Source organism: Petromyzon marinus, chromosome 24 (assembly GCF_048934315.1).
Source record: "Petromyzon marinus isolate PM22_M1 ecotype Great Lakes invasive population chromosome 24, UKy_Petmar_22M1.pri1.0, whole genome shotgun sequence".
NCBI lineage: Eukaryota > Metazoa > Chordata > Hyperoartia > Petromyzontiformes > Petromyzontidae > Petromyzon > Petromyzon marinus.
The window spans coordinates 15,545,711-15,569,214 of record NC_133690.1 but is presented as its reverse complement, the minus strand read 5'-3'; the positions used below and the strand labels follow the sequence as shown (position 1 = coordinate 15,569,214).

At 45.6% G+C, this 23,504-nt stretch overlaps 1 protein-coding gene across 3 annotated transcripts in view; it reads left to right on the top strand.

The window, feature by feature from the left end:
* The first annotated feature begins 6,601 nt into the window (after positions 1-6,601).
* Positions 6,602-23,504, top strand: part of GOLGB1 (golgin B1) — a 54,738-nt gene continuing 37,835 nt past the window's right edge. The window contains exons 1-7 of one of the 3 annotated variants that reach the window (XM_032960064.2): positions 6,602-6,814; positions 10,912-11,139; positions 14,830-14,988; positions 16,355-16,561; positions 20,028-20,156; positions 20,738-20,908; positions 22,138-22,311. In XM_032960064.2, the coding sequence (XP_032815955.2) occupies positions 11,050-11,139; positions 14,830-14,988; positions 16,355-16,561; positions 20,028-20,156; positions 20,738-20,908; positions 22,138-22,311 (930 nt within the window). In that variant the 5' untranslated portion in view covers positions 6,602-6,814; positions 10,912-11,049. Of the gene's footprint in view, positions 6,998-10,911; positions 11,140-14,829; positions 14,989-16,354; positions 16,562-20,027; positions 20,157-20,737; positions 20,909-22,137; positions 22,312-23,504 lie in introns of all 3 variants that reach the window. The other 2 variants (XM_032960063.2, XM_076069438.1) reach the window with 2 other exon arrangements.

Here is a 23,504-nt window from a genome sequence, read left to right as displayed (position 1 = left end):
CAGCAATTCCAAATCATGACATTTCATCACATTGAACAAGAGGTGGGTTCTTCCATGCTCATAAATGGCCAGGAATCTTATTGTGTGACCTTTAAAAATAGCAAACATCCAAACCCGTGACTTTCTTTTAAAAAAAAAACGGTCTTGAGATTCTGAGAGATGTTCCTGTATAAATATACAAATTGTGGTTCTTTTTCCCACTACGGTATTGTGGACTTATAATTCATAGCCCATGAGCAACAGCCAAATTTTATCTTCTTGGCTTTCAACCTCTTAACTGTCAAAATATATAAACAGACGATATGCCTCTTCACGTAGAAAATAAAACATTTGAATACAGCCCATTGTTCCCACGACCTTCTGGGAGTGCATCATTTCAGCAGCATTAAGTACAGTTTAACGCGAAGGCTTTCGCGACCAATATCATCCATAATAAAGGTCTTTGGGTTGGATCGCGTAAATATATAATTGTGTCGTTAAACCCGCCACCACCCGACACAGCCAATTAGTAAGGTTTGTCACGTAAACAGAACGTGCCAATTCATTACTAGTGCAGCACACCGGTGTGTTGGAGAGCAAAGCCACAACAATTACAATCTGGGTACAACCAAACTCTGGGCCGTATTCTTTGGTTCTTTCACGTAGATAGAAAAAATAACAATTAAAATAAAGTTAATAAAAATATCACAACGTTTCGATCGCAACATAAGCAGTCGTCATCAGGAAAAGGGATTATCCTCTAAAGGCAAACTGTTTATAAAGGTTTGGAGATGGGCGTAGCCCAAGTGTGTCAGCAGCACCAGCAGCATGGGCGGGGCAGCAATGCCAATGCAGCAGCAATGCCAATGCAGCAGCAATGCCAATGCAGCAGCAATGCCAATGCAGCAGCAATGCCAATGCAGCAGCAATGCCAATGCAGCAGCAATGCCAATGCAGCAGCAATGCCAATGCAGCAGCAATGCCAATGCAGCAGCAATGCAGCAGCAATGCCAATGCAGCAAAGGGCCGCCAGGAAATCACTGTACCCCGCTCCACACACCACACTGCTGACGGTGGAGGTTGATTGACAAGAAAACACAAGTCAAGTCATGACCCAAAGTGGTTGATGACATCTTTCCAATGATTGCTGGGTCTATAACCTTCCTATCGGTTTAAATTGTGTCTGTGTCTGTAAATATGGATGGCTTCATGAACGAATCTTTGTTGATAGCCAGTAGGCTTTCAAAGTACCATCGTCTTAGAGAAATAAATTTTGTGTGAGCCAGCCGCATTAAAATAATGATCAGCCACGGCAGAAGTATTGGTCCTACCGTATTTAAAATCTGCCTTATGCTCTCGAATATGGTCCGAGACATGTCGCTTAGGTTCCCCAATGTAACTGCTGCCGCAGATACAGCTTAGTTTGGAGACGCCCAGATATTGCATGTCAGGAATCTTGTCCTTCACAGATGAGATCAGATCACGAATTGTATGTACTGTGTTAAATCGGACCTGGATCTTGTGTTTGTTCATGAATTTGGAAATAGTTTTGGTTACCCGTGTTATGTATGGCAGGGCGATGGTTTTGATTGGATCCTCAGATGGCTCCTTCCTCACGGTTGGGGTGATGGCTTTGCAGATTGTGTAGTCAGAATATCCATTCGCCTTGAGAGCTTGGTGTATGTGTTTGAGTTCACTGATCAGGTGTTCATGATCGGATATACATTGAGCTCTATGGTGTACCGTTTTGATGAGGGAATTCTTCTGGGATGGATGGTGGTGGGAATCAGGTTTTAGGTAGGCGTCAGTATGGGTTACTTTCCTGGAGCGACTTTACCGAAAGAACCAAATAATATGAATTCCTGCAGTCACGAAAGCTTTAAGTCAAAAATTTACTCTGGACCGTTTTCGATATATAGTGTCTCGTCAGCAGTCATGCTTCTATGAAACAATTTTGGCAAACTGCTAGATGTTATAGGCAAGGACTCTCTCTTTGAGATATGGGTCCTAGTTAACATATAATAAACAGCATACTATGATCATTGTCGTCATTATGGATAATATGAATAACAAAAGAGATAGGCAATATGTACTTGCCTAGCTTGTCTGGGTTCTAAGTCTGGGTAATCGTCAGCATTAGCGGCCGTAAATCCTTGAAGCTACCGCGTCCCTGTCACGTCTCGTCTTGAGAGCTGGGATCTAGGCCACCGAGACCCTAATGTGACAGATAATCCAGGTCACGGGTTCTCTCCAGGCTCCTGCCGCGCGACCTCTACATGAGAGTAGCACTTCGTCAAAGCGCATTAGTAGTTATAAAAAAAACTGGCATGGTTGGGCGATAAGGCACTTGCGCTGAAAGCGGGACAGCAGATATGTGTAAAAGCGCCTCAGCGGTTCCGTAACATCATGTGCTCCTTGCCCACGGTTTGAATTTGGATTACTGGCGGTAGTGTGACACGTTTGAGATTGAAAACGCATCTCTTTAGAACAGCTGTTTTTGTTCATTGTTTCTTTCGGTAAAGTCACTAATGCAGAAACAGCACAAAATCATATTAAAACAAATCAATCACGACGCTTCGACCGCAACACAAGCGATCCTGCAACACAAGGTCTTGCAACACAAGATCGCCCGTGCTGCGGCCGAAACGTCGCGATCGATCCACTCCAACATAATTCTATGGCGCCTCCACACACGCGACCCCACCGAAAAAAAAAACAATGAGCCAATCAACGGCTCCCCGCGCGAGTGAGTCCGCGTCTCCACGTGAGCGAGCCCACGGCTCCGCGTCAGCGAGACCCCGGCTCCCCGTGCGAGTGCACCCCGCGAGCGAGTCCACGGCTCCCCGCGGGAGCAAGTGGGCCCCCAAGGCCACAACCATCCCGCCCCCCGCCCAGCGCGCCCACCCGGCCGAGCCGCAGCACGGGCGATCTTGTGTTGCAAGATCTTGTGTTGCAGGATTGCTTGTGTTGCGGTCGAAGCGTCGTGATTGATTTGTTTTAATATGATTTTGTGCTGTTTCTGCATTAGTGACTTTACCGAAAGAAACAATGAGTAATTTATGCAGTCACGAAAGCTTTAATTCTTTATTAGCTGTTTTTGTGTTTAGTTTGTTGTCCCCCCCCCACCCCCCGTGCACCTTCGATTAGCACGGTTAGCTCCGATCGGTGCGAAAGAAGTTCAACGTACATACGTACATAAGTGTTGAGATGTTCGCATCCCCGTGCCCTGCAGTCATGCATTTTTAGCCAGCGACCAATGTTGAGATGTGCGTGTGAGTTTGTGATAATGAAATAAGCAAATTCACTGCTCCTGTCGAGTCGTTCCACCGGTGGATGAAGGCCTCCCCATGCCAGGTCAGTCGTAGGCGCCGTTTGACCATACCTCATGATTGCCAGTCAGTGTGGGCTGGATAATAAATGCTCCAAAAGGGTTTAGATATCTCTCGCTGCTGATGGTTAGCCTTGGGCGGCAACTAAATTCAGGTGATTCACCGTGTGTTTAAGGGCCATATTCATAGATGTCAAGGAAACATTGCAATTGTCAGTTTAACACGTAGACTATGGCGGCTAATATCATACATAATACAGGTTTTTTGGGTTAGATCGCATAAATATATCAATGCGTCGTTAAACCCACCACCACCCGACAGCCAATTTAGTAAGGTTTCTAACGTAAACAGAATATGCCAATTCGTTACTAGTAAATATTGACTTAAAGCTTTCGTGACTGCAGGAATTCATACTCTTTGGGTCTTTCGGTAAAGTCATGTAGATAGAAAATTATAATAGATCACGACGTTTCGATCACAACACAAGCAATTGTCATCAGGTGAGACAACCACAGCAAGAAAACTGCTGAAGCAGGCGAGAGAGCTGCCGTGACACGAGGTTATATAGGTATCGGCGGTAGGGGGGAGAGAGAAGGGGGTGGGGGGAGAGAGGGGGAGGGGCAGAAAGTGGGGCTGTGGAGCTGCGTGAGACACTGGGGGAGAGATCTGAGAGATCGGCGGTAGGGGGAGAGAGAAGGGGGGGGGAGAGGGGGCAGGGCAGAAAGTGGGGCTGTGGAGCTGCGTGAGACATTGGGGGAGATTAGCATATCAATGTGAGAAGGCCCAGCCACCAGAGGTGTGCAAATCACAAACCCCAAAGAGCAAGAGGTACACATGATGAGAGAGAGGCACAGAGAGAGAGACATACAGAGAGTCAGAAACAGCAGGTGACATAGGCAGGTAGGATGGAAACATCACAGTCAGTTAAGACTTTACCTGGTTAATAACGTCCCTCCAATGATTGCTCAGTTTGTACCCATCTTCTCGGTTGAAGTTGTGTCTGTGTTTATATATGTGGATGGCTTCATTAACAAATCTCTGAAGGTAGCCGGTGGGTTTGCAGAGTACCTTCGTCTTGGAAAAATCAATTTCGTGTGAGCCCACAGCATTAAAACAATGATCAGCAACGGCAGAAGTATTGGTCCTACCGTGTTTCAAATCTGCCTTGTGTTCACGAACGCGGTCCGAGACATGTCGTTTCGTTTCCCCAATGTAACTGCTGCCACAACCACAACTCAGTTTGTAGACATCAGGGTATTGCATGTCAGGAATCACATCCTTTACAGATGGGATCAAATCACAGATTATGTGTACTGTGTTCAAACGAACCTGGAGCTTGTGTTTGTTTAAGATTTTGGAAATCTTTTTGGTAACTCCTGCTTATGTATGGTAAAGTTTTCTTGCTGTGGTTGTCTCACCTGATGACGATTGCTTGTGTTGCGATCAAAACGTCGCGATCTATTATTTCTTCTACCTACGTGACTTTACCGAAAGAACCAAAGAGTATTAGCATGTCGATGTGAGACGGCTCCCGCAGCAGCGGCTGTGTTAATGAGAGAGACATTCAGCCTATTAAACAACGAGCGACACCGCCGCATCGAGGAAAAGGGAGCAGCAGCAGCGATGTTAGTGAGTAAAGGGCGACCGAAACTGAATTTCTGGTTTCGGCCGAAACCAAAAGTTAAAAATTGACTTTCGGCCGATTCCGAAAGTAAACCGAAAGTTAACTTTTGGCTTCGGCTGAAACAGAAACTATGCCGAAAGAGGCCATTTGCCAACTTTCTGCGCCGAAACCGAATTTCGGTCGGCCTCTATTAGTGAGACATTTAGCCTGTTAATGTGAAGACATTTAACAAGGTAATGTAACTCAGAGAGTCGGAAATAACTGCTAACATAGGCAGGTAGGATGGGAGCATCACAGCCAGTTATGACTTTAGGGGCCGTCCATAAATGACGTCACGCGCTTTTGGACTATTTTTTGACCCCCCCCCCCCTCGTCACATGGCGTCACAAAAGTCAGACCCCCCCCTCAAATATGACGTCACAAAGCTCTGCCCCCCCCCCAAAAAAAATAAAACATGCTTCAAATCGCTTTAAACTATTGTCATTGTAGTGCGTATTTAATGTGGCGCTGCACTCTGATGTTGTAGGAGAAAACATGTATCAAAAAGTCTATTTAATTAAGTAGAACGTGTTGTCTACATTTATTTAAAGTTGCGCATTATGATGTGACGTCACATTTCTCAACCCCCCCCACCTCGTCACACATCGTCACAAATGTCTGAACCCCCCCCAGGTGCGAGACATCATTTATGGACGGCCCTTTAGATGTTGAATATTTTCAAGTGGATTTTATGCTAGATTTCAGCTTTCCAACGCCTTTTTAATACGTGTTTTCTCCTACAACATCGGAGTGCAGCGCCACATTAAATACGCACTACAATGACAATAGTTTAAAGCGATTTAAAGCATGTTTTATTTTCAAAATGGAAATATGGTTTTGGGGGGGGGGGGGGGGGCAGAGCTTTGTGACGTCATATTTGAGGGGGGGTCTGACTTTTTGTGACGCCGTGTGACGAGGGGGGGGGGTTAAAAATCGTCCAAAATCGCGTGACGTCATTTATGGACGGCCCCTTAACTACATAACCACTTGACTAGATAACGACATAGGGTGGTGACCACCACGGTTAACTACATAACCACTTGACGGGGATAACTATACAGTCGGACCAGGTCAGCTCACGCACTGCCTGGTCCACGATGCCGTACCCGAAGACGTAGCCGGCGGATTCCATTCCCAGAGACGAACAACCAAGATCGCCCTCTGGACTCGGCATTTAATTCGATGGACCCCCAGAGGAGAGGGTGATGAAATTTGAATTAATCCTCTTACCTGTGCCAATAGCATATGACGTCACCCACACATATACCACTGTTATATGACGTCATACCTGTCCAGCATCAGAATATGTATTTATGCTGGAGGAAATCCGATGAGCTGTAAAGCTTTTTTTCACAGATGTCCAGTAGCTTTCACAGATGTCCATGACGTGACCCTCACCTGGACAATGACTAAGATGACGTCTTTTCACATATCAGATGACGTTTACCCACGGCCAACATCACCATTCAATGACGTCACAATTGCCTGGTCGGGATTGAGGTAACGTCACCCAAGCTGGCAGCCAGGCTCATGACGTAATTCAACGTGACAGTCTCGACGTCATCATGTAGCGCGTTAAACACGATGGCATCATGTGCATTTACCCGTGGCCAGATGACGGACGTCATTTATTTGCGTGTTGACGTCACCCACCAGGTCTCTTCCTACGTGAGGCGACAGTGGTGGAGAGTTGGGGTGCCAGGTCTCTTCAGTACAATGTCTTTCCCACCCTCACAACTCTCGCCGTCATCATTGTAATCGCCCACCGATGGTTTTTAGAGGACACCATTAACAGCACGAGAGGGAACTGCGAGAGGCAAGCGGGAGCCGCCCGCCACAGCGGGTACGCAAAGAGACCTGAGGCGGGAGACGACAGGTGCCGACGGGCCTACCGTGGTCCGTTGGTGAGTCCTACTGGACGCGGTGCGACACCCCCGGTTGGGAATCTATCAGAGGAGCGGTGACACCTCGAGGTCGGGGCTTCTGCTAAACAAAGCGGCGTTTTAAAGCGCGTTTGGAATCCCAGGCGAGTGAGCACAGCTAAGACCTTTCTTTGGGGGGTGGTGTGTTTTAGAAAGTTGTCGCGTTGAAAGTGCGTGTTTTTGAGAAGTTTAATCGAGGTGTGTTGTGTTTTAATCCCGGCGCGGGTTAATGGTTTAAAGATGCGACGAGGCTGTAGGTGGCGCTCAAATGACGTGCTTGGAGTAAGACCATGGGGCATTTAAACACACCTTAAGACTACACTGCAGAATACTAGATAGACTTAGCCCAATTTCAGTGTATCTCGGAAGACGAAGCAGCTATTTGAGCCTGGCTGGTACTTGTATTATAGGCGTCGAGGGCAGTGTAGCAGATTTCACTTTTTGCACTTCCCCCCTCCAATCTTTTTCCCAACCTTTACCAACCCGCACTGACCAGCGTGGTGAAGTATGTATGGTGAAATATCGCTCGCCGCCTGCAAGGCGTTACGGAGGCTGTCACCCAGACGTGGATTGGAAAAGGGGCTGTACGTGTGCGTGCACACTTGGAGCACAACACGTACACGTGAAGCTTCGTGCGGCACACGTGAAGCATCGTGCGGCACGCGTGAAGCTTCGTGCGGCACACGCCGCGGTTCAAACGTGTTGCTCGTTTGTGAAATTGATTACAGTATTATTCACGAACTCGGAAGTTAAGCCGACCCATGAAGTTTGGCTTATAAGGATCGGCGCATTCTCGAGAAAGGGATTTCCCCCTGTGGGTAAATAATTGAGGATAATAATAGTACGCTGTTGTGTCTACAGCCTTTTTTGCAATTCCGCTGCTGGGTAATGAATGGCCTCCCCACGCCGTGTCGGTTGTGGTGGTCATTTGACCATACTTCAACATCGCGGGTCAATGCTGGCCGGTGAAAGGGACAGGCCCGATACAGAACTGCTTCTGTTATATATATTCTTGGTTCTTTCGGTAAAGTCACGTAGAAGGGAAACAATAAAATAATACAACTACGTCTCGCCCACTGATGTTAGCCGTGGCCCCGAATGTCTCCCAGATGCCCGTGTTCGTAGTTTGCGAACCGCTGCGCTGCCACTCCACCGCAGCACCTTTAATCCAAGGCGCTTTTTATTTATGCCAAGTCAATTCATCGATACCCATTCCGCGTCTCGCCAAGACACAAACAAGAATGCGGTCTTAATTGTTTTTTAATAGGAGGTGCCACTACGTACTTGGATATGTAGACGCCTCGCGAAATGAATGATTAACATATTTACTGAGAGTCGATCGGTGGTTATTTGTTACACGCAAAACGGTGAAATAAATTTGTGTGCAGGTGCTGGGTGGATGATTAAAGCGCAACTTCGCGAGAGACGGCGGTGGCTTTTGGGGAGGTCATCATCCAGCAGTGGATTGATCATGGCTGATGATGAATGAATAAACATTTTCCGTATTTACAAACGTGTGGGCCATTTTGACCATGTTATATACAGCAAAGAACAGTGCAAACATATATAGAACATTGTTTTTGTACTGTGCATTATTGTAATGCACTTCTGTGCCTCCTGTACCTATGCTCCCTGCCTTCACTCACCTGCATTTACCAGCGTGATGAAATATTGGCAAATAACCGAGCACGGGGAGGCTCTCATCCAGCAGTGGATTGACAACAGGCCGTACATGTACACGTGTAGTCGCTAATTGAGAACATGTAATGTATAACCACATTAGCATCAATTGAGACAGAACCTCTGTTTCAACCCAGACTAGGCTTTTTGTCTTTGCTACATTAAAATTCCAGGGCATGAGTCCCAGTGGACCCAGCATGTGAGAGACAGCTGTGTTCATGCCGGTCTGATCTGTGGCATGTCTGCTCAGCATCCGAAACACACGCACGCCTTTCATGGCAAACGCCTATTGCTTAAATTCTCACGCTACATCCATTATCTGGCGATCGATAATGTAAATACGAATGGGAAGAGAAACTCTTATTTCTACAACTGGATATCACTTTTTTCTTCCCTCCTTGTCACTGCTAGAGGTTGGAATTCTCTCCCATTGTCTCTCCAGTTTTAATAACCTTATTCATTTAATGGAATGTATATTCTTGGTTCTTTCGGTAAAGTCACGTAGAAGGGAAACAATGTATTATTTTATTGTTTCCCTTCTACGTGGCTTTACCGAAAGAACCAAGAATATGAATCCCTGCAGTCACGAAAGCTTTAAATCAAAATTTCATGGAATGTGTTAACCCCAATATATATGACCGTCAATAATATAGTGCTGTTTGTACGTATGTACGTTGAACTAGTTTCAAACCTTACGGAGCCAATCGTGCTCATCGAAGTTGCTGGCCTCTTGGTGTTTTGGGCTTTTGGCGTTGTGCTTGGCAACCATGATAACACAAAATGCTTTAGGCACAATATTAGTCATTAAAAGAGATGGTTATGTCCTGCATAAAATGAGGCGTGTACCTAAAAATGGAAATCCCTAAAAATGCACTTTGTGAAAGCAATCGTAAAAAAAGGACACGAATTACACGATGCTAGGCAATATCATTTTTATTGTTGTAGCATCTGAGCCTGTGACCAAATCACCTGGAAAACACCCGACCCTTTCAGGCCTGGAAGCTAAGCAGGTATTAGCATGGAAAGTGCTTGGATGGATAATCATGCACAAAGAGGTTATCATAGGGCTGCAGGGCTGCTTGGTGGACATTAAAGCACATTCCACCTTAATCCACTGTTGCATTGTGCCTCTGATCCTGTGTCTATTCTCCCCAACTTCAGCAGCCCATACTGACCAGCTTAGTGAAGTATAGCCATATAATGCCCACGACTTGCATGGCGTGGGGAGACTCTCATCCAGCAGTGGATTCATGAAATGGCTGTACTTGTCCATAGTGGCTAAATGCAGCTGCATCTCGTGACGCGCGTTGCTTTGATATTAATTGTTGTGTGAATGTTCTTCTTTTGTCATTAAGAAACGGTTACTCATTGCTAAAAATAGAGTGCTTTAGGCTAACTTACAAATTAAAAGTCTACTGTACATACAGTCATGTACTTTACAAGCACATACAAACCGCACCACTGTTATTAACACTGCCTTGATGGAAAAACAAATACTGTACAGTATATAATCAGTGTTTTGAAGCATGTATGTATTCATATTTGACTCTCTAAAAGCATACCTATCAACCCATACGGTTTACCAATATTCTTGTTCAGGGGAATGCAATTGTCAGGTCCCTTGTAGTGTGACTTTGTAGGATGAACGTTGAGAGTTATAAGGGCACGGGGTGACCAATAAGGTCTGAACTGCTCTGTATTAAGCTGGTCACTGATAAGGGGTTGGCAGGTATGTAAAAGGGTATATTTATTGTTTGATGTTTGGCAATAAAAGATGTGTCAATATAAAATTGTTCACATCTGAACTTGCTTTGAATTTTCCAGTTTTTCTAAGTCACCACAGTACAGTGCTAAGTGTGATCTCCAACGGTATATTCAGTACAAGTAAATCTGTGAACCGTCTATCAACAGCGAAGGACCATTTCCCGAAACACAGCCTACTATATAAATTATTTTACAAGGCGGTCTTAATGGTGACGCTTGAATGTTTTTTTCTTTTTGCAATGTTTTTGTCAATAGCCCTCCCACAGAGCAAGTCACAAGGCAGTGTTTGTTAATAACCATGATTTTGATTGAAAGCTTTCGTGACTGCAGGGATTCATATTCTTGGTTCTTTTGGTAAAGTCACGTGGAAGGGAAACAATAAAATAATATATAGAAGGGAAACAATAAAATAATATATTTTTACGTAATTTATTGTTTCCCTTCTCCGTGACTTTACCGAAAGAACCAAGAATAATAACCACGATGGTAAAGAAAGTTTAGACTGTGTCAGTACCGCGGGCAGAGAGCTTGTTCGCCAAATCTCCCAATTGTGCCGTCTTTTTTTTTTCCGCAGCCGATCTAGGCCGCTGCCTTCGTCGTTGCACCGTCCCGAGCAGGTGACGGCATCGACGCCGCCTTCGCCCGGCGAGACGGACCGAGCCGACGGACCCCGGCGGCGGCGGCGGCGGCGGCTTGGCGCGCGGGTGCAGCGATGTGGAACCGTCTGTCGAGCATCGCCCAGGGAGTGAGCGGCGGGGCCGGCGCCGTGGAGGCGGTGCCACCCGTGGGCCGGCTCGACTCGGTGAAGGCGGCGCACGCATTGCACGCGGGGGCACCCTGCGCCGATCGAATAACTCAAACCGCGTGCCAAATCCAGCGCGCGCGTGCGCGCACTAACGGCCGAGACGCGCACACGTATTTAACAGAGTGCTTCCGTTTTATTAGTTTAAGGATTTATTATGTCAGGCTGACCATACAATAACGAGATGTATTGTAGACCAAAAATAATAGTCGTGCAGTGGAAGTCTTTCTCATTTGCTGTGATGTGGGGGACATTATTGGTGACTCTTTTTATTGGTAAAAATAACTCCTCTTATTCACGGTCACATGATAAATGTAGATAATAGGCTGAATTTGCTTGTTTTTATGGGAAACTCTTATGCACAAAAATGTGCAGATAATATGAAGACCTTGGCACCCGCAGTCTTGTTAGCAGTGGATGAATGTGGATAGTAGGGTGATTTTACCATAGGATTGATCTTATCCATGAAAAGACACTGATAAGTAAACAAAAGTGGATTGATATAATACAAATATATTTTTATTATTTTATTGTTTCCCTTCTACGTGACTTTACCGAAAGAACCAAGAATATGAATCCCTGCAGTAACGAAAGCTTTAAATCAAAATTTATAAGTGGATTTATTGGGATTCGCAGATAATTAAGAGCCGCAGACAGGAATGCATGCAAGGGGAGTTTCACTGTGATCAGTTAGTAATCATTCTCCACTCCCAGGTTTATTGAGTGGTCGAGCAGCCATTGGTTATGTCGTGCACATAAATCAACATTCAACTTCCTGCTTGGAACAAGTTAACGTCGCGTTTTTATGAAGCTTGTTTTTCATTAGTTCTTCACAGAAGCGACTGTGTGACACAGAGACCCTTGTACAACCAGCCAAAGTTAGAGGCTTTCTCCCTTGACGGGGCCCCTACATTTTACTCACGTGTATACTGCTTATTTGAGCTAAATTGTTGTCTCAAATATAAATATATATTTTTAATAAAAATGTCCTACCAGCAATACAGTAGTGCACACGATAATTACTAAGTGCTCCTGAGGACATACCAAGCCCATAATTGTTCAGTGACCCAGTTTGTGTAGTGGTTAGCAGGCCATATCCAGTCTGGTAGCTGTGCACAAATAGGGATCTCTAGAGCCAGGAAGGGTTTAGTTGGCCAGGTGTTGCTGTGTGTGCAGTTGGAATATGAAATTGGGGCTCAGATACAGTGAGGGAAAAAGTATTTGATCCCCTGCTGATTTTGTACGTTTGCCACTGACAAAGAAATGATCAGTCTATAATTTTAATGGTAGGTTTATTTAAAAAGTGAGAGACAGAATAACAACACAAAAATCAAGAAAAACGCATGTCATAAATGTAATAAATTTATTTGCATTTTAATGAGGGAAATAAGTATTTGACCCCCTCTCAATCAGAAAGATTTCTGGCTCCCAGGTGTCTTTTATACAGGTAACAAGCTGAGATTAGGAGCACTCCCTTTAAGAACTACAAGAGAGGATTTTGTCTTTTATACAGGTAACGAGCTGAGATTAGGAGCACACTCTTAAAGGGAGTGCTCCTATTCTCAGCTTGTTACCTGTATAAAAGACACCTGTCCACAGAAGCAATCAATCAGATTCCAAACTCTCCACCATGGCCAAGACCAAAGGTGCTCTCCAAGGATGTCAGGGACAAGATTGTAGACCTACACAAGGCTGGAATGGGCTACAAGACCATTGCCAAGCAGCTTGGTGAGAAGGTGACAACAGTTGGTGCGATTATTCGCAAATGGAAGAAACACAAAATAACTGTCAATCTCCCTCGGCCTGGGGCTCCATGCAAGATCTCACCTCGTGGAGTTGCAATGATCATGAGAATGGTGAGGAATCAGCTCAGAACTACACGAGAGGATCTTGTCAATGATCTAAAGGCAGCTGGGACCATAGTCACCAAGAAAATAATTGGTAACACTATGCCGTGAAGGACTGAAATCCTGCAGCGCCTGCAAGGTCCCCCTGCTCAAGAAAGCACATATACATGCCCGTCTGAAGTTTGCCAATGAACATCTGAATGATTGAGAGGACAACTGGGTGAAAGTGTTGTGGTCAGATGAGACCAAAATGGAGCTCTTTGGCATCAACTTAACTCGCCGTGTTTGGAGGAGGAGGAATGCTGCCTATGACCCCAAGAACACCATCCCCACCGTCAAACATGGAGGTGGAAACATTATGCTTTGGGGGTGTTTTTCTGCTAAGGGGACAGGACAACTTCACCGCATCAATGGGATGATGGAGGGGCCATGTACCGTCAAATCTTGGGTGAGAACCTCCTTCCCTCAGCCAGGGCATTTAAAATGGATCCTGGATGGGTATTCCAGCATGACAATGACCCAAAACACACGGCCAAGGCAACAAAGGAGTGGCTCAAGGAGAAGCACATTAAGGTCCTGGAGTGGCCTAGCCAGTCTCCAGACCTTAATCCAATAGAAAATCTGTGGAGGGTGCTGAAGGTTCGAGTTGCCAAACGTCAGCCTCCAAACCTTAATGGCTTGGAGAAGATCTGCAAAGAGGAGTGGGACAAAATCCCTCCTGAGATGTGTGCAAACCTGGTGGCCAACTACAAGCAACGTCTGACCTCTGTGATTGCCAACAAGGGTTTTTCCACCAAGTACTAAGTCATGTTTTGCAGAGGGGTCAAATACTTATTTCCCTCATTAACATGCAAATCAATTTATAACATTTTTGACATGCGTTTTTCTGGATTTTTTTTGTTATTCTATCTCTCACTGTTCAAATAAACCTACCATTAAACTTATAGACTGATCATTTCTTTGTCAGTGGGCAAACGTACAAAATCAGCAGGGGATCAAATACTTTTTCACTCACTGTAGGTGTGTAAGCAAAATGTGTATGGACACATCTTGTGGGGAGGCCTACATCCATGGTATGCATTTAACAGTTCATCCTCCCACCAATGATTCGGTTAATTTTCATGATTTTATGCAAGTACTTTTTTCCTTTGTTATTTACCATCTCATTTGTTTCTCGTTGATTTGATATTTTAGCTCCGTTCAACTAAATACAAGTGTAGAATTCACCTAATTTTCCATGAAGTATAATTTAGTGATTCACATCTGCACAATTGGATCGACGGTTTGTCAGCCTAAGTATACATTTTAATCTATGAATTGAATGCATCGGTACATGCCGAGGAACTACCAAAGTTGTAATCAGGTCATTGCTGAAGCGTAACAAAATATGTAAGCATGAAAAAAATATATTGCCATTGTGGGGATCCTGCGTCCGGATAATAGCTCACAGTGGCGTGATGGTGCTGACGGTGATGGCTGTGGACTATAAACGAGATCCTCGCGTGTAAATGACCCTTGCAAGTGTGTGTGCGTGTTTGTTGATGGGGAGCGGTAGTGTAGCGGTTAGCACCTTGCACTACAAACCCGGCGACCAGAATTCGATTCTCGCTCACGGCCAACACCAGTGACGATTATCTGTACTGGTCTTGGGCCTCCCCTAGGTCGACTCGGCCTCATGAGTACCTGGTGCAGTGTGTAAAACATCGCCACTAGGGAGACAAAGGGTGTGGTGCTAGCCACCCACCCCATCGTGTGCCATGTCGGCTTTCATAGGTGCTCGCTAACAGCACATGCTCCACGAGTCTTTTAAGGCTATACGGGGGATCTTTGTCTTGGTGAGCAGCCCCAGAGGAATGCGGGCGGCTCGGAAAGAGGGGAGATTGCGCCAGCCAGGGAGGACGCGGCGGAACGGCTGGCGCAGATGGAGGGGCTCGTGACGCAGCTCAAGGAGCTGATTCGCGAGAAGGATGGGCAGCTCAGAGCATTGGATCAGCAGCTGAAGGTGAGTTCCAACCGTCTCGTCGGTCATTATTTATTCACTGCTGGATGAAGGCATCCCCCCGGCGCAGTCGCCGCCGTCTTTCACTGTCTCGTAGGGCAACAGTCCAATCTGACTCCTGAGCTTGAGCCGATTTCATTGCTCCATCTCTGTGGTGGAAGACTCAAGGGCGTTTTTCTCTCCTTTGGCTGAAATTGTTAGTCGTGGCAATAAGCCATCATCTGACCATGTGGATAATTTTCCCCTGGTTATTTTCTGCGTTTGCTCACACCGTTTTTTTATGGCGCTCAAGAATTTCCCTTCAGACAATGAGCAGTGCGAAGAACTGCCCTGGAAGATGACTTATACAAATTTTTAAAGTCTATTCATTTAAGCGTTGATGCATACGAGGTCGCCCACACTTTTTTATTCCACTCTATAAAAAAATTGCATATTTATTTCTACAAGTCTGAATATTCAGAATTAATAACACAAAAATAAGCTCATGACTGTTTTTCTACAGTCATTGGATACCAGCATGAAACTATCAATTCACTACCCTTGGGAGCCCGGTTTAACGAATATCTGCACTCTATAACATCTGTACCATCGCAGGACACCCCTGTAAAGAGCCTAACAGCTCATTGGACCCTGCTTGCTGAAATAAAGTCTTAAGTCTAAATTGATCATGTTGGCTGAAACTCGAATCCTGAATTTCAGCAGTGTCTGCAGAGTGCTCTTACACACTATTAGTCCCCTGAGCTGCCCACCAGCCTCCAAGGGCAGTAAAGTTCTACAAAGCTACTGCACAGTTTTTTGCAGTTTTTATGTAGAGCTTTAGATCGTTTTTTCGGTTTTGTGCCGAATGTTGTAGGCCTGCTTCATAAATTTCCACTCCACACACGGCAGAAGCTCCAAGCATGTGGAGAGAAACGTCAGACGGCATGCCGAACAACGCGTGGTAAAACCTAAAATCCACGGAGAAGTTTAATATAATTAAATGAATTTGTTCTTTCGGGATGGATGCCAAAACATAGTACACTTTCAGTAGCAAGAAAGGGTATGCCCCCCACAGTAGGTTACAAAACCTATGTTAGCAGAGGGCAGTGCAGCATAATCTATTGTTGTACAGTACTTATATGTTCCCAAGTATGTACTCCCAGCATTCAACTACCCCCATGATCTGTGCGGCACGATAAGCCTCTCAACCAGCAGTGGATTGACCAAAGAGCTGTAGATGTATAATCGTATATGTGTGTCAGTCACTGATGTGACCCCTACATGCCGGCGCCAAAAATCAGCTATGTACATACACGTGCGCAATGACTTAATGAGCGGTGAATGCCAACATCCACGATGCATTTTCAACAGCAATTGTTTTTTTTTCCAGGATGAGCGGCAGGCTGCGGAAGGGAAGCTGACCAAGCTGAGGCTGCAATCGAAGGCAAAGACAGCCCAGTGCGAGGAGCTGCGCCGACAGATCCAGCAGGCCTCTCCCGCTGCCGCCACCGCCGCCCACACCAAGGGGTCGCCGGCAGCACCCGGAGGACCCGTGCCTGGTCCCGACACCCCACGTGGCGAGGATGAGCGGGGGAAGGTGGGTGTGGACAATGGCACGAGTGTGACCTCGGCATGCCCAGAGAATGCTCGTCGGTGGCTAATGCGCTTTTAAACATTTCAATTAGCCTCCCGCTTACGTTGTTACGCATAGCGCAGATGGGACGCACTTTGAGAAAGCAAAACTAAAAAAGACCACAGCGAGTGTAATTCACTTGATAGCGAAGACAGATGTGCAGCATGTTAGGAAATAATTTGCTGTTATTACCAATTGAAAACATGAATAGTAAATTCAAGACAATTTGTTAAGAGGTCTCGAAAACATGAGAGATGATTAGATTTATTAAATTGGATTCAATGTATAAGGTCATCATTTTGTCACACGTAAATGTAATTAGCAAATGAAGACATAGTAATGCTTAAATCTCACCCCACATTTAAATAATTCGCAACAATTGAAGCAGTAGGAATAGGTTTTACCCTTTTAACTGGCACAAAAACTGACACCTTTAGTTTTTGTGCCAGTTAAAAGGGTAAAACCTATTCCTATATCTTGTTTCTGGCAAAGGAGATATCATAATGTAAAAAACAATTGAAGCTTTCACTATAATTTTGGGCCACCTGAATGTAGCTGGAGGCTCCTCAACATAGCTGTAGCATTCATTTGGGGTGGAATGATCTAATGAGCCGACACTGACTTTCTCATACATCATACACTGACTCACTCACACCATGCACTGACTCACTCACACATCATGCACTGACTCGCTCATCATGCGCTTACTCACTCACACATCATGCACTGACTCACTCACACCATGCACTGACTCACTCACACATCATGCACTGACTCGCTCATCATGCGCTTACTCACTCACCCATCATGCACTGACTCGCTCATCATGCGCTTACTCACTCACACATCATGCACTGACTCGCTCATCATGCGCTTACTCACACATCATACACTCGCACAACCACTGACCCATTCACTCATCATTCACAGGTTCACTCATCGTGTGCTGGCTCACTCGCACATCATACACTAACTAACACTACCGCTGACTCGCTGACACATCATACACTGACTCACTCATCATGCGCTGACTAACACATCGTGCGCTGACTCACACATCATACACTAACTCAACCTAATACTGACTCAATCATCATACGCTGACTCGCACATCATACGCTGACTCGCACATCATACACTCACTCACACTACCACTGACTCACTCACACATCATACACTGGGAGTGTCGTGCTGCCAGCTATGGCTGCAGGTTTTGTCGTATGTGTTATGTATATCGATTATTGTTAAATTTAAAATCACAGTTCCTATGATTACTGTTGTTACATTGTTTTTGTAGCTTTATTTTGGTCTGGTTGTGGTGTAATAGTTTTCTGCAATGTAGATTCATATTTTGTTTGTTGCGGTTGCACCCGACTTAAGAGCCGCATGGCTCACAGGGCTATACCTAATAAAATGAAACTTGAAACATCAATACATACAGTGAGGGAAAAAAGTATTTGATCCCCTGTTTATTTTATACGTTTGCCCACTGACAAAGAAATGATCAGTCTATAATTTTAATGGTAGGTTTATTTGAACAGTGAGAGACAGAATAACAACAACAAAATCCAGAAAAACGCATGTCAAAAATGTTATAAATTGATTTGCATTTTAATGAGGGAAATAAGTATTTGACCCCCTCTCAATCAGAGATTTCGGGCTCCTATGTGTCTTTTATACAGGTAACGAGCTGAGATTAGGAGCACACTCTTAAAGGAAGTGCTCCTAATCTCAGCTTGTTACCTGTATAAAAGACACCTGTCCACAGAAGCAATCAATCAATCAGATTCCAAACTCTCCACCATGGCCAAGACCAAAGAGCTCTCCAAGGATGTGAGGCATCAGCCCAGAACTACACGGGAGGATATTGTCAATGATCTCAAGGCAGCTGCGACCATAGTTACCAAGAAAACAATTGGTAACACACTACGCCATGAAGGACTGAAATCCTGCAGCGCCCGCAAGGTCCCCCTGCTCAAGAAAGCACATATACATGCCCGTCTGAAGTTTGCCAATGAACATCTGAATGATTCAGAGGACAACTGGGTGAAAGTGTTGTGGTCAGATGTGCCCAAAATGGAGCTCTTTGGCATCAACTCAACTCGCCGTGTTTGGAGGAGGAGGAATGCTGCCTATGACCCCAAGAACACCATCTTCACCGTCAAACATGGAGGTGGAAACATTATACTTTGGGGGTGTTTTTCTGCTAAAGGGACAGGACAACTTCACCGCATCACAGGGACGATGGACGGGGCCATGTACCGTCAAATCTTCGGTGAGAACCTCCTTCCCTCAGCCAGGGCATTGAAAATGGGTCGTGGATGGGTATTCCAGCATGACAATGACCCAAAACGCACGGCCAAGGCAACAAAGGAGTGGCTCAAGAAGAAGCACATTAAGGTCCTGGAGTGGCCTAGCCAGTCTCCAGACCTTAATCCCATAGAAAATCTGTGGAGGGAGCTGAAGGTTCGAGTTGCCAAACGTCAGCCTCGAAACCTTAATGACTTGGAGAAGATCTGCAAAGAGGAGTGGGACAAAATCCCTCCTGAGATATGTGCAAACCTGGTGGCCAACCAAGAAACGTCTGACCTCTGTGATTGCCAACAAGGGTTTTGCCACCAAGTACTAAGTCATGTTTTGCAGAGGGGTCAAATACTTATTTCCCTCATTAAAATGCAAATCAATTTATAACATTTTTGACATGTGTTTTTCTGGATTTTTTGTTGTTATTCTGTCTCTCACTGTTCAAATAAGCTTACCATTAAAATTATAGACTGATCATTTCTTTGTCAGTGGGCAAACGTACAAAATCAGCAGGGGATCAAATACTTTTTTCCTTCACTGTAAATGAATACCAATAATTCAACTCGAGATGTATGTATGCATGCATGCACGGTGTGATTTCAAGCATGTAGCTAGCAAAGGCAAGTTCGAGACATCGTATTTACTGTTAGCAACAGTAAGCAGGCTCCGGCATTACATGCCACTCGAAGGGTTGATGGCCATTGGTCGAGACTAATGACGGAGTGGCAGCCAAAGGAGAGAACACACGTGAAAGGATATTCACTGGGCAGATTGAGCGATGAATACAGCTCGTCTGCAGGAAGTTGATACACTCTTGAATTGCATGATGGGGGGGGATGGTTACGCCTTCGAGAGGTCCTTGCTTTTTGTCGTGAATAGAGCATGGGTTATGATGTGTTATTTAAAGGGTTCACATCATCCCTGCAGCCACTAGTAGTGCAACCGCATGCTGCAATTATACAAAAGAGAATTGATTATTTATTTTAATCATGACGATTTATCCAATTGCCATTGGGGAGGAGGGTGAACTGTCCCAGCCCTCAAGTTTATGATCTAAGATTCGGCCTCCTTTCACTGCGCAGCCCGAATGTGTTGCGTTATCGCTTGTGCCCTGCGACGGCTGTAGGTTGCCGATGGAGAGCCCGAGCAGCATCAGCAGAATGCCAAGAGTCGTGGGAAGATGCTGCTCATGAAGAAGAAGGTGGATGAGCTGGAGAGCACTCTTGCTCAGAAACATCAGCAACTGGATGAGAAGGTAATCCTGGCAGGCAGAACCACTGTTCTTCATTTGCCTCGGCAACACGATCGTATTCTCGCAACAGTGGCAGCTTGTGTCTGCGGGTATGTGAAGGCCAGGAGCATAGCTGCAGTACAACAATAAATGTACTTGTTCTGCCCTCTGCTGCACACAACATAACCCTACAGACGCCTTTTAACATATGTTTTAATCATGTTGGTCAATGAGCCAATTTCTATGCAGGCTCAACTTTGCTTACATTCAGAGATCTTCAAAGGTCGGGCACATTCAATATCATTTTGTCACAGGGGGCAGATATTGAGTGCAATGTGTTGTTTCATTGATCATTTCAAGTTGAAGGCAATGTGTTGTCACCAGTATTGACCACCCACCAAATCAGCCCGTCTGGTGGAGAGAGTGCCGATGAAGCCACTGCCATCGCTTTCCGGTTGTACGTTTACTTCACCTGTACGCCTTACCTGAGTCCGCAAATCCCAAGGTGGCGTTTGTAGCCAAACCCTCCAAACCGGAGCTAAGAATCGCCATTGACCATCAAGTGTACCCACGCTCACGCGCGCGTCGCTTATTCCTGGCGGCAGTCCGCCGAGCTGGAGGCCCAGCGGCAACGGGGTGAGGAGGTGGACGCCATGCTGGCCGACATGCGGCGCAGGCTGGAGGAGAAGGAGGCGCTGATCGTTCACCTGCAGGTGTCGGCCGGGTCCGACAGCCACTCGCCGCCCCCTGTCACCGCCAGCGCCAAGGAGCTCCAGGTGAGACACTGGCTTCACGCGCACACACGCGCACACACGCGCACACACGCTCACACACGCTCACACACGCTCACACACGCGCACACACGCGCACACACGCACTGGCCTGTGCTCAGCAATTGTGTGTAAAAAAATAACCCCATTGCTGAACTGGATCAGGATGCCGCACGGTAGATTTCGTCTTTTTACTACCCCGGTGGTCGTGAAGTGACAAGAGCATACATCGCGGCCACGCTCACCGATTTCAAACGATGGCTCACTAACTTCGACTTGATCATATAAACATTTGCTCAGCTCGCTGCCATACTAAAGAAACGACTGTCACGCACACCTTACAATTAAACTACTGCACCTCCACCCGCACCCATGTTCATAAACACTGGAAGCGGCTTAATTTATGCGCTTCCACGTTTGCGGATTGTGCAGCGTTGTGTGATGCACTTGCATTAATTACTCTCATTAAAAACTCATTATTATCCATCTGTGTCGTCACATTAACGTAAAGTGTTTCTTAGTCCATCAGCCTGGTGGGCATCTGGACAGTTGTTATCCAGCAGCGTCTCCTCAAGCAAACAAACTCTGGACAGGATTTGACCTTCTGGGTTCCATGTATTATGCTTGGTGAAAGAGTTTTTACACTTCATTATTATGTTTATTTAATGCGCAAGTTAAGTTTTTCTTAATCCATTGTGCATTTTATATTTCCTTTTTTTTCATTATTTTAATGCAAATTTTAAAGGATTACATTTGCATGCTTTAGAAAAATATATTCATACTTTGCATACCTAAAGCATGATTTACCATACTTTTTAGTTATGTTTCACGCGGTAGTCATCAATTCTCCTAAATAACGTTGCCTGACGTTTATCTGTCACTGATTACGTCACTGGCAATGTTTACTTACTTTACTGCCAATCAAACCAAAATTTTACAGCAGAAAAACAAACAGACTTTGTGATAACGTAACCATATTTTTTAGACTTTTGTTCCCCACCACAGAATCCTGTTGCCAAATCCAGTCCACATGAATCAACACAGCAAAGAAAAATACAAAACACACAAACCATAATACTGTTTGAAGTGCACTCTCGTTGACAGATCCAGATATTTCATTATGGAAAGCGAGCAGATTTTTTTCCCAGCCTCCCACACCAACGCCCACTCCGCTTTGGCGATAACGTCCTCTCGCTGTGCCTGCCCTTCCTCCCTCGGTCCCCGTCGCTCGGCAGGATCTGCAGGCTCGACTTAGCGCGAGCGAGGGCGTGGCTCGCGACCAGGCCACCCTCATCGCGTCTCTCACCCGCAAAGTGGAGGGCGGAGACGAGAAACTCGCTCTCGCGCAGGAGGGCGCACAGAGGATGCGAGACGATTTCCAACAGAGGGAGAGCATTTACGAAGAGAACGTGAGTCACGCTCCGTCATCATCTTCGTCATTTAGGGGCTCTGCAGTGGCGAGATGTCAACTCCCTCGCCCGGGTATGCAGGAGGTCGTGGGTTCGATCCCCTGTGGTCGTGTTGATTTTTTTTCCGGGTCCTCCTGTGTTTCCCCTCCACATTCAGAAACATGTGATTAGATTTGTTGGCTTTCCACATGATAAGCCACTTCGTGGACAGGTCACTTCTGAAAAAGAGCCATATAGTTCAGTGGGCCTCATCTGGTAAAATAAAAAGTTTAAGTTATTTTAGGTTTTTTTTTCAATATATTGGCCACGCCGACTTCTCTTATTGCAGACAGCATAACTAAGTTAACTGTAAATATGGTGTTATGTGGTAGGATTTATAGTTTGGGAAGGGGGCAGCCCCCGTAGCTAATTACAGCATTGGCACCACAAAGTACGTGCAGCCAGAGCTCTTGTAAATTTAGGAATTGGTGTCCCAGAGCAATGGAAAAAAATTTGGGCAAACACCATTATCATGTTAACAGCTGATCACCGAGCCAACTAAAGAGTCTCTTTGATTTAATGTTCCTCGAAAGCAATGGTCTAGGTTACACTGCATGCGTACATGTCCCTGCAGATCAACCTTTTCACGAGTTACATTTCAAATGATGCCCAGAGTGCGATTGTCGAAACAATGAGCAGACCATCGCCCACACAGTAAATCACTGTGAACATCATGGGACCTTTATTATAACCACTGAACTCCGTAAGCTAAATTGAGAAATTTAAGCAATCCACCAGACATCAACTGGGCTATTTCCAGGATAGCTAATCTGGACGCAGGTTTATAAGTTGCACCTCCGATTGGCACGGTTGGCTATGTACGGTGCGAAAGAAGTTCTACATGCATATGCAAGAATAAACCAGCATGCAAGCAAGTTAAGGTTTAGGACCATTGCTATCATTAGCACCAATCAGGGCAGGTTTTCTAGTTTTACTGGTGTCCTGCGTGGCAGAGGTGCTAGCCTCCCAATGCCACGCAGGGGCCATCCCCCCTCTTGCAATTCACATTTAGTGCCCCTCGGTAATGAATTGAAACCGCTATTCCACCATGGGTAGAACCACACTAAGCTCTGCCCTGATTTGTTTACGACCTTAGTTGTTAGTGGTAGTATTAGAACAGACGAAAAAAGCGACACTGTTATTCCCTGTTGTAT